The sequence below is a fragment of the Notechis scutatus genome, chromosome Z (genome assembly GCF_049901735.1).
Source record: "Notechis scutatus isolate UNSWTSFEM ecotype Mainland chromosome Z, rNotScu1.2, whole genome shotgun sequence".
Classification (NCBI taxonomy): Eukaryota; Metazoa; Chordata; class Lepidosauria; order Squamata; family Elapidae; genus Notechis; species Notechis scutatus.
In genome coordinates, this window is record NC_142025.1 from 130,422,790 (window position 1) to 130,437,724 (window position 14,935).

The following is a 14,935-nucleotide window of genomic DNA, read 5'->3' on the forward strand; positions in this document are numbered from 1 at the left end:
AGATAACATTTCACCTATTCTGAGCCTACCTGCTTAAATATAGTGGGCCAGATAATAATCTCAGTAGAAATGGACAATAGCTTGTTTGGGGGAGAAAATGGATCTACTTTCCCAACTTTGACTCGATGGAAGGATTGGTTGGGGAAAGTAACCCAGTTGATCACATCAAAGCCAGTTGCTATTTTCCCATGTTGATCAAAGAAGATATTTTCTCCAGCACTGTTGTTAAATGAAACAGTCCTCAGGTACTTATGAAGCTAAAGAAAATTAAATTAGAAGTGGTAAGAATATATACAAATAATTTAATACAGGTTAATAATAGCTAAATGTTCCTTCAGAATTCCAAGGAATATTAATATTAACAAGCTAATGGAAGGAAGGAAGGAAGGAAGGAAGGAAGGAAGGAAGGAAGGAAGGAAGGAAGGAAGGAAGGAAGGAAGGAAGGAAGGAAGGAAGGGGGAGGGAGGGATCGTGTTGAAGATAATAGTCCAGTTGCCTTTTGAAAAAGCACTTTTGAGATATCAGGTAGAACATTTTGATAGAGTAGAATAGAATAGAATAGAATAGAATAGAATAGAATAGAATAGAATAGAATAGAATAGAATAGAATAGAATAGAATAGAATAGAATAGAATAGAATAGAATAGAATAGAATACTTTATTGGCCAAGTGTGATTGAACACACAAGGAATTTGTCTTGGTATAAATACTCTCAGTATACATAAAGAAAAGGTACATTTGTTAAGAATCAAGAATCATAACATACAACACTTAATGATAGTCATAGGGTACAATCAACAGTCAAATCATACTAGGAAACAGTCAATATAAATCATAAGGATACAAGCAACAAAGTTACCGTCCTACAATCACAAGTGGGAGGGGATGGGTGATAAGGTGTGATGAGAATAATAGTAATAGTAGTGTACACTTTGTAAATAGTTGAACAGTGTTGAGGGAATTATTTGTTTAGCAGAGTGATGGCTTTTGGGGAAAAAATGTTCTTGTGTCTAGTTGTTCCGGTGTGCAGTGCTCTATAGCATCGTTTTGAGGGAAGGAGTTGAAACAGTATTTTCACAGCCCTCTTTTTGACACATGCAGTATACAGTTGAAGGCAGGTGGATAGTAATAGTTTTTTCTGCAGTCCTAATTATCCTCTGAAAGCTGTATCTGTCTTGTTGGGTTGCAGAACCAAACCAGACAGTTATAGAGGTGCAGATGATAGACTCAATAATTCCTCTGTAGAACTGTATTAGCAGCTCCTTGGGCAGTTTGAGCTTTCTAAGTTGGCGCAGAAAGAACATTCTTTGTTGTGCTTTTTTGATGATGTTTTTGATGTTAGGTGTAGTAGAACCTAGAAATTTGAAGGTCTCTACTGTTGATACTGTGTTGTCTATTATTGTAAGAGATGGTAGTATGGGAGGGTTTCTTCTAAAGTCTACCACCATTTCTACGGTTTTCAGTGTTTTCAGTTCCAAATTGTTCCGGTTACATCACGAGGCAAATTGTACAACCTCCTGTCTGTATGCAGATTCATCATTGTCTCGAATGAGACCCATCACTGTTGTGTCATCAGCAAACTTCAGTATTTTAACAGATGGATCATTTGAGATGCAGTCATTGATATATAGGGAGAAGAGAAGTGGAGATAGCACACAGCCTTGGGGGGCCCCTGTGCTAATTGTACAGGTATCAGATGTGATTCCGCCTAGCTTCATCTACTGCTTCCTGTCTGTTAGGAAGCTAATGATTGTCGCGTTGAGCGACCGGTCTGTTGTTTTGATCTTCTGGTTGATTGCTGAATTCCTCTCAGAACGGGACCCTCGCAAGGGTGAGATACAGAGAAGCCCTCACAAGGGCGAAGTTTGGCAAAAGCAGGACCCTATCCAGGGTGAGTTTAAAAGTGATTGCAAAAGCTAAAAGAAAAAGAACACAAGACGAAGATTTCTTTAGGTGAGACAGCGCATTGCTTGGGCAGATGGAATTGTCCCATTTGAGCCTGAGACAGATGGGATTGTTCAGGCTGCCAGCTTGCTCTATGCTGTGCTCTTTTATTGTGCTGAATCAAAGAGGGGGGTGAGGGGGGTTTACAGAAAGACAAAGAAGTTACAAACTTTATCTTTGAAAACAGGCAAGTAACGAACTTCTGACCGAATACACATCTTTTATCTGACACAGACCTCTGTGTTAATCTTATCAACTTAGCTTCTTCCTGTCAGTTATTTTCCTGTCAGTTTAGTGAACTTTGCTCTGAGAGGTATACGTGCTGAGCAAGATTTCTCTTATGGAAAAATACTGAGACAGAATAGCCACAATTCCTCCTTTTCTTTATTTTTTGTGCTCATGATTCTAGGTAAAGTCCTTTCTCCTCCCGAGTAGTCCCACAAGGTGGCAACAAACCCTTCGGTTTGTTGATGCCTTGCAGAACCAACTCATACGAGGAAAAGTCCTCATCCCCCAAATCATGGCTTGGCAGAGTTAACAAAACTTCTTTGGGAGAAAAGGATTTATTAGTGTCTATTTCTTCTTCTGACTCTTGGTCAGAGTACCATTCCAGCAAAGGTTTTTTGACAAGATCTTTTGATTCAATGATAGATGTGAGAAAGCTAACTGTTTTTTGAGTATTGTTAACTTCATTGTCAAGTGTATTCAAACGATCCCTCAGAAATGTAAGTAAACGTCCTATTACACATGGACCAATAGTACATGCAAGAAGCAATAGCACAAGAGGACCTATTAAGGCTGACAATAGTGTTGTTAACCAAGGAGAAAAATTAAACATGCCTTGATACCATGACTGACTTTGTTGTCTTTCATTCTCTCTATCCTTCAAACGTTTACGCAATTCAGCCATAGAATCTTTAACAATTCCTGAATGATCTGCATAAAAACAACATTCTTCTTTTATTGCTACACATAATCCCCCTTTGTTTAAAAATAACAAATCTAAACCTCTTCTGTTCTGAAGAGTCACTTCAGCTAGAGATGAGAGAGAATTTTGAAGAGCAGTAATTGAAGTCTCTATGCGTTTGAGATCTTCATCTATTTGTAAACTTAGAGTTGCTAACTGTTGATGACCAACAGCTAGAGCTGCTACACCTGTGGCTGCACCTGCTGCCCCAAGACCTAATAATACAGATAGTGTTACAGCTGTAATGATTTCTCTTTTCTGATGAAGGGGAAATTGTGGAGGTTCAAGTTCATTGATAAGTTCTGAACCTGGATAAAATGTGATCTTTGGAATTAATTTTACCTGAATACAAAAAGATCCCTGAGCAATAAGAACATCACCATGAACACATGCAGTTGTTCCTGTGGAGCAAGCCCATATAGAATTATTACCTGGGATGAAGAATTGTCCTTTGAGGCGAGCAGTGATATTGCCATTGGAGGTAGTGTATAGAGGACCATAGCCTCCAATGTTAAGGTTTGATCTTTCTTTTGGTAGATATACATTACAGTGATACCCTGATGAAACATTCTGACAATATTGAGAATAATTAGCAGGTATGTGTCCTAGGCAACATCCCCTACCTATTATGTCAGTGATAGTAATGGAGGAAGTGTTCCATCTGCATTGTGTGTCACTGGTGGAGTTTTTTATAGGTTCATTGGAAGCTACTGCATCATAGAATGGTGGCAAATCAGATAAGCAAAGCCAACATTGATCAGTTTTGGATGAATCATTAAGTGTAGTTGCTAGCAATGTGTAAGAAGAATTGACCAACTGTACTAATGGATTCACCTGAATATTGTGTTTTTGTAGAAAGGTTGATTTCAAATTAGGATTGGGACCAACATCATAATGAGACATTGATATAGAAAGACGAATTGTAAAAATATTCCCTTCATTTCCTTGACCATCCCACTGACGTCCTCCCCAAGTGAACCCAACCATCCATTGTTTTCTTGCAAGTGTCTTTCCTTGTGCAGTAAAAGTGATTCTGAGTGGATTTATTCTCTGTCCACAACAAGGCCATTGAGAGCAGGGAAGATGTGCTTGAGCACGGGTAATATGAATATAGTCATTTTTGGTAGGTGCTTCCCACCAGATATGACCTGTGGATACACAACTCCATTTTTACAATATCTGTCAACTACCCCACCGCAGGCAGAACGAGAAGTACCAGTACTATGAGCAGGACAAAAATATAATCTAAAGTTGTCAGCAGGTGCTGGAGAACAGGAGCCTTGCTTGTCCCATGTATCAGCTTGTAGTTTTTGTCTGCAAATTTTTCTACTCCTGTCCCCATTTCAGCAAAATCCATGAAAAGCTGAGGAAACCATGGCCATCGAGTATAATTAGTGGTGGTGTTTAAAATTTTTCCTTGAAAATCAAGGATAGTCCAGGTGTAAGTTTGAGGTTGATGTTCATTTGTAGAAGATGATTGTATACTTCGAGGAATGCGATGATAGCCAAATCTTGGAACAGCATGAGATGCAGACTGCTTAGAGATGGAGTGGTCAGCGATAAAGGCAGAATACCTAAGATGGCGAGCTCGAATGAGAGCTGTAGTCTTGCGATGAGTGTCATCATGGATGAGGTGACGTCTTCGCACGACAGGTGGTTTGTAGCGATCAGGAACCCAGGAAGATGAATGATGCAATATGCATTTGGTGACATCACAGGGTGGAAAGCAGCAACGAAGATGCCAGCGTAGTTTATCTCCAGGAAAAGTTGTCTCAGAATTAGCTTGAGATGGCAACGTAAGTAAAACAGAAGATAGTGGAGTAGATGCCACTGAAGAAGTGGAAAGCAATAGAACAGTGTGATTGAAATAAGTGTGATTGTGAAAAAATCCTAAGCAAGAATAAGAACCTATAGTAAGTTGAGTAACATGTATAGTTAAAAATATTAAACAAGGAGAATAGTAATAGTAAATAGTTATGTCAGAAGTAGGAGAAAGAAAACTACCGTTGTGTTGGAAAACATAATTACATGCAGAAAGAAGATTATCTTTAAAAATAAAGGTAACAGTGTCAGTAAGGAAAGCAAAAATAGCATCAGGAGATGCCTTAAATTGAGAAAAGACAGGAAGTATTGATATCAGAAGAAAGATTAGAGTTAGAGTCAGGTTTGCCATGGTAAGGTCTGACACAGCGAGCAGGAACCCAAAGCACTCGATCAGGAAGTTGAACAGCAGCGTAACCTTTTCCCCAGGTAATGAGCTGTGCAGGACCTTTCCACGCAGGATCTGGAAGCTGTCTGAAATAAACAAGAGGACGGGAAGAGGGAACTACTGGCTTAGTGAAGTGGCGAGAAGCCGCTGTGGAGGGAGGAGAGCCAGTAAGATTGAGAAAGTTAAGAGTGTACAGACAAACATTTAAGATATTTTGCAATGTCGGGAAGTTTGGGGGGCTTGAGCCTTTTTTCCCCAAGTGCCGATCAAGGGCTTGTTTCAAAGTTAAGTGTGTTCTCTCCACAATCGCTTGACCTTGGCTGTTGAAGGGTAAGCCAAACTTATGTGTGATGGCCCACTTATGACAAAACTCAGCAAAGGGAGAACTGACATAAGCAGGACCATTATCTGTTTTGAGAATTTTTGGACATCCCAACGTTACGAATGACCGAATACAGTGATTAATAACATTTTTTGTAGCCTCTCCTCTTTGCAATGTTGCTATAATAAACCCTGAATAAGTATCTACTGATACATGAATGTATTTCCAGGGAGCAAAGGGAGGATAATGAGTTACATCCATTTGCCATGTATCACAGGCTTGAGTACCCCTAGGATTAACACCTTCAGGGATACCTTTGGCCTGCAAGCTACATGTTGGACATTGTTGAATTATTGCTGTGGCTTCTTGATATGTAATTCCAAATTGTCTCACTAGGGCTTTCCTGTTTTGATGAAAATAATCATGACTCTCCCCAGGTGAAGGCTGTTGGAGAAGGGGAGAGGAGGCCATAATTTTACAAGCCTCATCTGCCATATGATTGCCTTCTGCTAAGAATCCAGGCAATTGCTGATGACTTCTGATATGGGCTACAAATAAAAGTTTTTCTCGTTTTTTTCAACAGTGTCTGAAGCTGTAAAAAAAGTTTCATTAGAGAGGGAGGTGTAACAGGAGAAATATATGCATCAAAAATATGAGCAACCATCTGAGTAACATACATGCTATCAGATATTACATTTAAAGATTGTTGTGAAAAAAGAGACAACGCCAATAAGAAAGCAGCTAATTCAGCTTGTTGTGCTGATGATTGTGAAGTAGTTAAGCGTTTATGCCATTGAGCATTTTCATACCATGTACATGCTCCAATATTTTTTGAACCATCAGTAAAGACAGTTAAGCCTTCCTTCAATGGCTGTTGGACAAAAGGTGATTGTAAAACAAAAGGAACTGTCCTCAACACCTGCAATCGTGAATCAGAAGGAAGGTGGCACGACACTTGGCCACACCAATCTTCCAACGCATCCTGCAGTGTTGTGGAAGTCTGAAAAAGAGGTTCCCATTGAGTGATCTTAAAAGGAATATACAATATAAAAATATCCATTCCCATTAGAGCTTTGGTTCTCTTACGCCCTTTTTCTATAAGAGAAGCCATTTGTGCTGCTCTAGTAAAAATAGATGTTTTGGGAGTGGTAGGTGTAACCATTCCAAGATATGAAGATTTTTTGTATTTGATATTTGAACAATTATTGCAGTCAGTAGTTGATGAGTGGAAAGAATAGCAAGAGAAGGTGGTTAAAGACAGGAAAGGTCGGGCCCAGTTTTATGGTACCCAGATATTGATGAAGTTGAACCAAAGTGGGTTGAGAAGACAGAAACAGAGAGTTTTACTCAGAAAAGCGATGGGCTAGTATTGCCCCTCCCTTTCTCTGATATTTTTTGGTGGAATCAATCTATGTTCTCTGAAAAGAGCAGCCCACTAGGGGTCGCCCTCTCATTTCTTTTTTCTTTGCTACTTTCTTGTTTACTTTCAAACAAACATCCAGAATTCCCTCATTGCATTCACAGACATACACATCCTTCTCAATTTGTCAAAGCCTCTTTCCTTCCTCCAAACAACACATCCACAAACCATCTCTCTCCTTCCTATTTCCATTTCCTTCCTTCATCTTTATCATCAAATCTACATGCAATAAACAATCTTAGCTTCCCACTCTTGTCTTCTCAAGTACATCAGAAATTGTGGAAAAGCAGAACAATAGAATAGCAAGACATTATTTACATAGTATTGACACATGGTAGAGTTTTAGCAAAAGATTCCATTAATCAATAATGAGTTTTGTGTTAAGTTGAGACATAAGATCACGGCCCCACAGGTTGAACAGACACAACAGAGAAGTTATAAAAGACAGTTAAATGATTTGTTCTAAGATGGAACACACTGAGAATAAGAATGAAAAATCTGTGGGGTCCTCGAAGAATTTTGTTAAAAGACAAAGAAGGTTGAGAAGGACCTTTCTCATGATGGGATAACCCCCTGCCCCCATCTGAATCTCATCCTGTGGAGTACGGGATTGCTCCCTGACAAAGAAGATGGTCCAGGGTAACAGCTTGAGGAAAGCCAGCTGTTGCAAAAGATTGAACTCCTAAGCAATAGTCATTGTGCCAAGCAGCAAGTTGAGAAGATGTCAGAGAAAAGAATCCTTTAATCAGTGCCTTCTGAAAGGTATTACAAACAGGCAAGGAGGCAGAAGAATCAGTGGAGTTGATAGGGTTAACATCAGGAATGTGAGGTGGGTTGTAGGGAGGAGGGGGAGGAGGGGAAGAAGTGTCAGGATATGGAGATAAGGAAGAATTTGTATCAAAATGAGCTGCAAGAGGCTTGGAAGTTTTTAAATTAGAAGAAGGGGAATCAGAGGAAACAGGAGAAAAAGAATTTTCAGGAAGACTAGAAGATGGATAAACAATTGTTATAGCAGCCATTATTGCTCTCCAAGAGATAAGTATATCCATGGGAGCTCTGGGAATTTCATGTAAATATTTTCCTAATTTTTCCCATTGAGAATGGCTAAGAGTTCCAGCAGATGGATAGGCTGGACAATGTGCCTCAATATAAATTATAAATTTATTTAAAGATTTCTTCGAAATTGGATACACAGTTGTACCATTAATTTTCTGAAAGTAATTAGCCTTCTTCACTAGACTATAAAGTTCGTCCCTGTGCCCTGACGAAACTTGAGAAAGTGAGGAGCCCATTACTTACGATTATGCCAGGTGCGTAGCAATGGGAGTGAAGGAGATGCACCTCTAGCCAGAAGTCACACCTTGGAACCAGAAAGTCGAAGAGATCCCGGACAAATCAAGGGATCCCAGACGAGCCCCCAGCTGTCATGTTGAGCGACCGGTCTGTTGTTTCGATCTTCTGGTTGATTGCTGAATTCCTCTCAGAACGGGACCCTCGCAAGGGTGAGATACAGAGAAGCCCTCGCAAGGGCGAAGTTTGGCAAAAGCAGGACCCTATCCAGGGTGAGTTTAAAAGTGATTGCAAAAGCTAAAAGAAAAAAGAACACAAGACGAAGATTTCTTTAGGTGAGACAGCGCATTGCTTGGGCAGATGGAATTGTCCCATTTGAGCCTGAGACAGATGGGATTGTTCAGGCTGCCAGCTTGCTCTACGCTGTGCTCTTTTATTGTGCTGAATCAAAGAGGGGGGTGAGGGGGGTTTACAGAAAGACAAAGAAGTTACAAACTTTATCTTTGAAAACAGGCAAGTAACGAACTTCTGACCGAATACACATCTTTTATCTGACACAGACCTCTGTGTTAATCTTATCAACTTAGCTTCTTCCTGTCAGTTATTTTCCTGTCAGTTTAGTGAACTTTGCTCTGAGAGGTATACGTGCTGAGCAAGATTTCTCTTATGGAAAAATACTGAGACAGAATAGCCACAAATGATCCACTTACAAGTGTGTTCAGGTACCGCTAGTTGGTTTACTTAGAAGAGTGTCTGGAAAGATAGTATTGAATGCTGAACTGAAGTTTACAAAGAGGACCCTTGTGTAGGTATTTGGAGATTCAAGGTGTTGTAAGATGTAATGCAGAGCCATGTTAACAGCATTTTGTGTCGATCTATTTTATTTATTTTATTTATTTATTTATTTATTTGATTTGCAAATTGTTTACAAGATAATAAGTATAAGTGTATACATAGTTGTGAATACATGAAATGGGTACATATAAGAATAATAAAAGAATAAGAGAAACAATAGGACAGGGACGGTAGGCACGATGGTGCGCTTATGCACGCCCCCTACAGACCTCTTAGGAAAGGGGTGAGGTCAATAGTAGACAGTCTAAGGTTAAAGTTTTTGGGGTTTGGGGAAGAGACTACAGAGTCGGGTAGAGTATTCCAGACATTGACCACTCTATTACTCAAGTCGTATTTCCTGCAATCAAGTTTGGTGCCGTTTACTTTGAGTTTGTATCTATTGTGTGCTCTTGTGTTGTTATGGTTGAAGCTGAAGTATTCATTGACAGGTAGGACATTGCAATGTATGATATATTTGCTCGGTATGCGAACTGTATGGTATGCAAACTGCATGGGATCTAACAGCGGATCCATGATGGTTTCAGGTGGGACAGTACAAGCCTTTCAAAGATTTTCATAACTATTGATGTTAGAGCAACTGGTCTGTAATCATTCAGTTCCTTGATGGAGGACTTCCTTAATCCTTATTGCAATTTTCTGATCATATTGAAAATAATGGTCAAGATTTTATTGAAGGGTTCCATCTGATGTCTCAAAGATGCTTTGTTTAAAAAAAAAACAAGTGCACTGTGTTTTTTTTTTCTTTGAGGAAGATGTCTTGCTGGTCATCCAAGAAACTTCTTTAGTTCTGAAATGAAACACCTTTTGAAAAAGAATCTTTGAGACAACTATGACCTGAATGACTGAGAATCTTCATATATATTCTATCTGATGATTCTGGTGATTCCTGCTTAATATGGAAAGAGAATTAATTCCCCTCTTACCTGCCACACATTTTTATTCAAAATTCTCACTTTGGAATTTTTTCTGGTTGACATCTGTTTGTGCTGGGGTGAAAGCATGGCTTGCAAAGCATGTGCCACAGCGTGGACAGCATTGTAGACACTATAACTCTGACCAGTCATCCTGGTGTCAAATACTGATTGAGGAAGGGTCTCCAGTTGCTCTTCACCTGTGCATTCATTCATAGCATCCTCCTCTAACATGGCATTGGAGAAAGAACATTGAAATGCACTTTCCCAAAATATCTTTATCAAACTGTCCTCCTCGGCAAGAGTAACCTTTCTTATCTGAAGAAATCTCTTGAATTCTAAGAGATCCTTTGAGGAAACTTCAAAAGACAGAGAACCATGAATGAAATCCATACTCTGATATCTTTGAAAGGGGGCAGATGAGAACTCCATTTGGGCAGGCATTATCCAAATTTTGTCTTTTCTCTTCACTACATTGTATTCAAATTCTGAAATATAGGGCAACATTCTCAATACAGTTATTTCCTGGTTTTCACAATAGATGATCACAACGTTGGCCCTGCTCCTCATGGTAACTGTGTAAACTTTTATATAGTGTGTAAGTGTACCTACAATTTCATTGGAAACAGATCCTCTGGGTAACTCTTCTACAAAATCAAAGCAAATACCTTCCTGAGAAAATAGAGCAAGCCTGTTTTGTTGAAATCTATCTCGCTTCTCAGTACTTTGGACAATCAGCCCAATCCATATCCACTGGAAATAGAGCAACAGTTGGATCATCCCCTTAATTTGAAGATCTTCGTTTGGAAATGTCTGATGCAAGAAAACAGCTTGTGTGCTGAAATCTATTGCTGGAGCAGAGCCATACGTGACCTGAAAAAATTACATGTGAAACCCAATAGTTATGATAATGAAATATCAGAAGTATTCAAAACACACTTAGCAGATAGATGTGGTATAGCAATTGGTGAGAGAGGTGTTACTAAGTGAAAAAAAAAGATAAGTGTAAAACAAAAGACTCTTGCTAAGGATTAGGACTTGTTTAGAATCAATTGCTATGAAGTAATAACTGTCCAAAAAAACAAATTGAGGGTTCTGATATCTCTGTGCTCTAAAAAGAATATTAATGAATAAGAGAGAATCAACACAACTTTATATATATATATATATATATATATATATATATATATATATATATATATATATATATATATATATATATATATATATATATATATATATATATATATATATATACATACACACACACACACACACACACACACACACAAATATATATATAGCATTCGGCTTTGTTCGGGTATTTTCCCACGTCATTGTAGTTGTTCTTTTAAAGTTGTAGCAACGTTTCAGCAGAATCTCATCTGCCATCATCAGGCTTCTGTATAGTGTTCGTCTGTGAGTCAGACTTTTACAGTGGTTTCAGATTTAAATTTGGGGCAGCCTATTGCTGTGCCAGAATGGTTTTTTCTTCATCCTGATTGGTTGGGAGTCTTGGTCTGTGTTTATTGGTCTCGGAGTTTGCTGTGTTCTGCTTGATTGGTGTCTCTAATATCTTCTGTCTGTTTTTTGGCTCTTTTTGTATCTTGATTGGCTGGCAGCATTGTGTTACTTTATTGGAGGTCTTTAGTGCAGCTTGGCTTCGGGTAAATGGACGGCTATCATTAGTTAGGAAGCTGGGTTTCATCTGGGTGCCTGGTTGGGGTGTGTTTGAGCTGGAGGTATCAGGGGGGATCTGTTTGTGCCCAGGTGTTTGCCTGGCTTGTGGTGTGGAGATTTTTTTGTTTGTGAGTGCAGGCTTCCAAATGATTGACAGCCTGGTGGAATCATCTCTTCTATTCATGCTTTCTTTCTATTTTTTTCTATTCATGTCTTTTTTCAATCTCTATGGCTTTTCTGATGATTCTGTGGCTAGGGTTTTCTATAGTGGCTAGAGTTTTGGTGCCATTGAAGTTGATGCTATGACCTGTGGCTTCCATGTGTTGGTCATAGCATCAACTCAATGGCACCAAAACCCTAGCCACTATAGAAAACCCCAGCCACAGAATCATCAGAGAAGCCATAGAGATTGAAAAAGACCAGAAAGCATGAATAGAAGAGATGATTCCACCAGGCTGTCAATCATTTGGAAGCCTGCACTCACAAACAAAAATCTCCACACCACAAGCCAGGCAAACACCTGGGCACAAACAGATCCCCCTGATACCTCCAGCTCAAACACACCCCAACCAGGCACCCAGATGAAACCCAGCTTCCTAACTAATGATAGCCGTCCATTTACCCGAAGCCAAGCTGCACTAAAGGCCTCCAATAAAGTAACACAATGCTGCCAGCCAATCAAGATACAAAAAGAGCCAAAAAACAGACAGAAGATATTAGAGACACCAATCAAGCAGAACACAGCAAACTCCGAGACCAATAAACACAGACCAAGACTCCCAACCAATCAGGATGAAGAAAAACCATTCTGGCACAGCAATAGGCTGCCCCAAATTTAAATCTGAAACCACTGTAAAAGTCTGACTCACAGACGAACACTATACAGAAGCCTGATGATGGCAGATGAGATTCTGCTGAAACGTTGCTACAACTTTAAAAAAACAACTACAATGATGTGGGAAAATACCCGAACAAAGCCGAATGCCATATATATATATTATTTGGGGTTATCACAAAACATAATACAAGTAAAATTTCTTTCTTTCTTTCTTTCTTTTTTTGAGAATAGCATGGTCCTGAGTTATCACTTCTCCATACAGACACAAATTCGATTTCATATTCATCTTTGTGTTCTATTCCATATCTTATTACTATTTTAAAATTTCTCAATAATTATTCCCTTCTCTTTGTCAACCTTACTTTTAATTATCTCATTCTTTCTAAATTCAATTATATATATATCTTTTTTCTAAGTTTCAATACCTTTCTAGTCATCATATTTATACTTTTGTCTGTCCTGTTTCAATTTCATATTTTCTTTTCTCATTGAACAAATTTTTTCCCTGTAGTTCCTAATTGGGGTATGACACCTTTGTATCTTTTAATTTTTATCCATTCAACTCTTATTTAAACTTCAATTTATGCCTTTACAATTATAACATTCAATATAAAACGTAACTTCCAGTCGAATTCTGCTTGATACATTCTTAAAATACGCATTAAGTTCTTAAAGGGAATATATATATATATATATATATATATATATATATATATATATATATATATATATATATATATATATATATATATATATATATATACAATAAATATAGGATATCATGCTTCTAGGAACAATTATAATATTTCCATAATTTTTTCATGTTTCTTTCAGATTCATCTTCATTTAAATTTTTATAACACATTTATAATAATTAAAATTTTCCCCTCCTTTCCTAATTTCATTCTCTCATTCTCTTTATTTCATTTATTTATTAAACATTCATTACATTACAATGAGTATTTTATCTATCATTTTAATCACACTTGTTTCATATTTTTCAAAGTTCATTTCTATTTCTAATATAACAATACTATCTTATGTACCCTTGCAGAATCCCTCTTTCAATTAAGTTTTCACCCATTATCCCTATATCTTCTAAATAGGCTTATTACCCTTAATCCTTGTATGTTTTCCATTTCTCTATGTCCTGTTTCTGTCCTTTATAATTTCTTTTCCTTTCCCTCTTCTCCCTCTTCTTCTCCCTTCCCTTTTGACCCTTTCTCTCTCTAATTCTGATTCTCTCTTCTGTAATCCTCTCTTCTGTTTCTTCTTAATGTTGTAATTACTTTGCAAACTATTCTTTTTTTGAGGTTTTTTTTTTCAGATCTTAATTTTTTCACTCTCTTTCCCCGCTTTTCCTTTCTTTTCCCCACATAGAAATACTTGGTCATTAAAGATGGCTTCTTCTAACAAAGTAACAGATCTAACTGTCTGAAGGGACACAATCTAATCTATAAACTCTGGGAAAATTGAGAACAGGTCCTAGCAGAGGAGACAGTTCCTTTTCTACTCGAAGGAGATCAGAACAATTGATTTAAAGAACATTAAAATATAAGTAAAAGAGGAAGTCTTTAAACGAGTGGGAACATTGCTTACTGGCAGCTGTTACTCAGCAAATCTTCATTTGCCATTTCTGGTGTGCTCGAAGTGGAAGCTTCCAAAGTGAAAAGCGGAAACAAAAACTCTTGTCTTTGGAATTTTCTTTTTTTCTTTTCCTCTACCCTTTCCTGTGTGTACATACTTACTAAAATAGCCTCTCTTCTTTCTTACTTGTTGATGGTATGCTATGTTGAAATATGCTTGCTTTTTTTTCCCTCTGATTTCCTCTTGATAAATATGTACATTTAGTAATGAAATATTAGAGTGTTAAAATATTGGATTAATTAATTTAGTTAAGTTATTATTAATAGAGATTGTTATAATTTGAATGGGAATATAGGGGAGACAGTAAGAATATTAAGCATTAGTTATTTAACAAGCTTAGAGCTCTCTAGACTAATATTATATTTCATTGTGTGGGTTTATCTGTGAATGTAATATATTTTGTAGTTAAGGTTAATTTATATTGAAGTCAAACTAGAGAAAATATATACACTTTACTAATTAGTTAAGAATATAGCTACTTAATAGATTGATAGATCTTGGTCAATTTTAGTTACAGAACTAAGAATACTGAATGCCAATTTGGAATAATATATTTAGTATTGTACAACAACAAAAACAAATTTTAAAGGAAATGACTACTACAACTACCACTGCTTTGAAATCTGGTAGGAAGGTTAATCCCACAATAATGACCACTTTGGCAACAACTTCACCCATGGCACAAAAACAATAGAGGAAACACTACCAACAGAGAAGTCAACTAGCATCTCGAATGCGAATATCCAAGCAATGTTCCTAACTTTACAGGACTCATTGACAAGATTGCAAGAAACAATGATTAAAAACCACAGTGAAACAAGGGCAGATATCAATGAATTGAAGGAAGAAATG

The 14,935-nt window shown here is 37.7% G+C and overlaps 1 protein-coding gene across 1 annotated transcript in view; it reads right to left on the minus strand.

Moving 5' to 3' along the window:
* LOC148129279 (vomeronasal type-2 receptor 26-like) overlaps positions 1 to 14,935 on the minus strand; it is a 50,816-nt gene that overhangs the window by 7,956 nt on the left and 27,925 nt on the right. The window contains exons 5-6 of the mRNA XM_087947265.1: positions 9,931 to 10,791; positions 30 to 257 (exon numbers count right to left, since the gene is read on the minus strand). Coding sequence (XP_087803391.1) covers positions 30 to 257; positions 9,931 to 10,791 — 1,089 coding nt within the window. The remainder of the gene's footprint in view (positions 1 to 29; positions 258 to 9,930; positions 10,792 to 14,935) is intronic.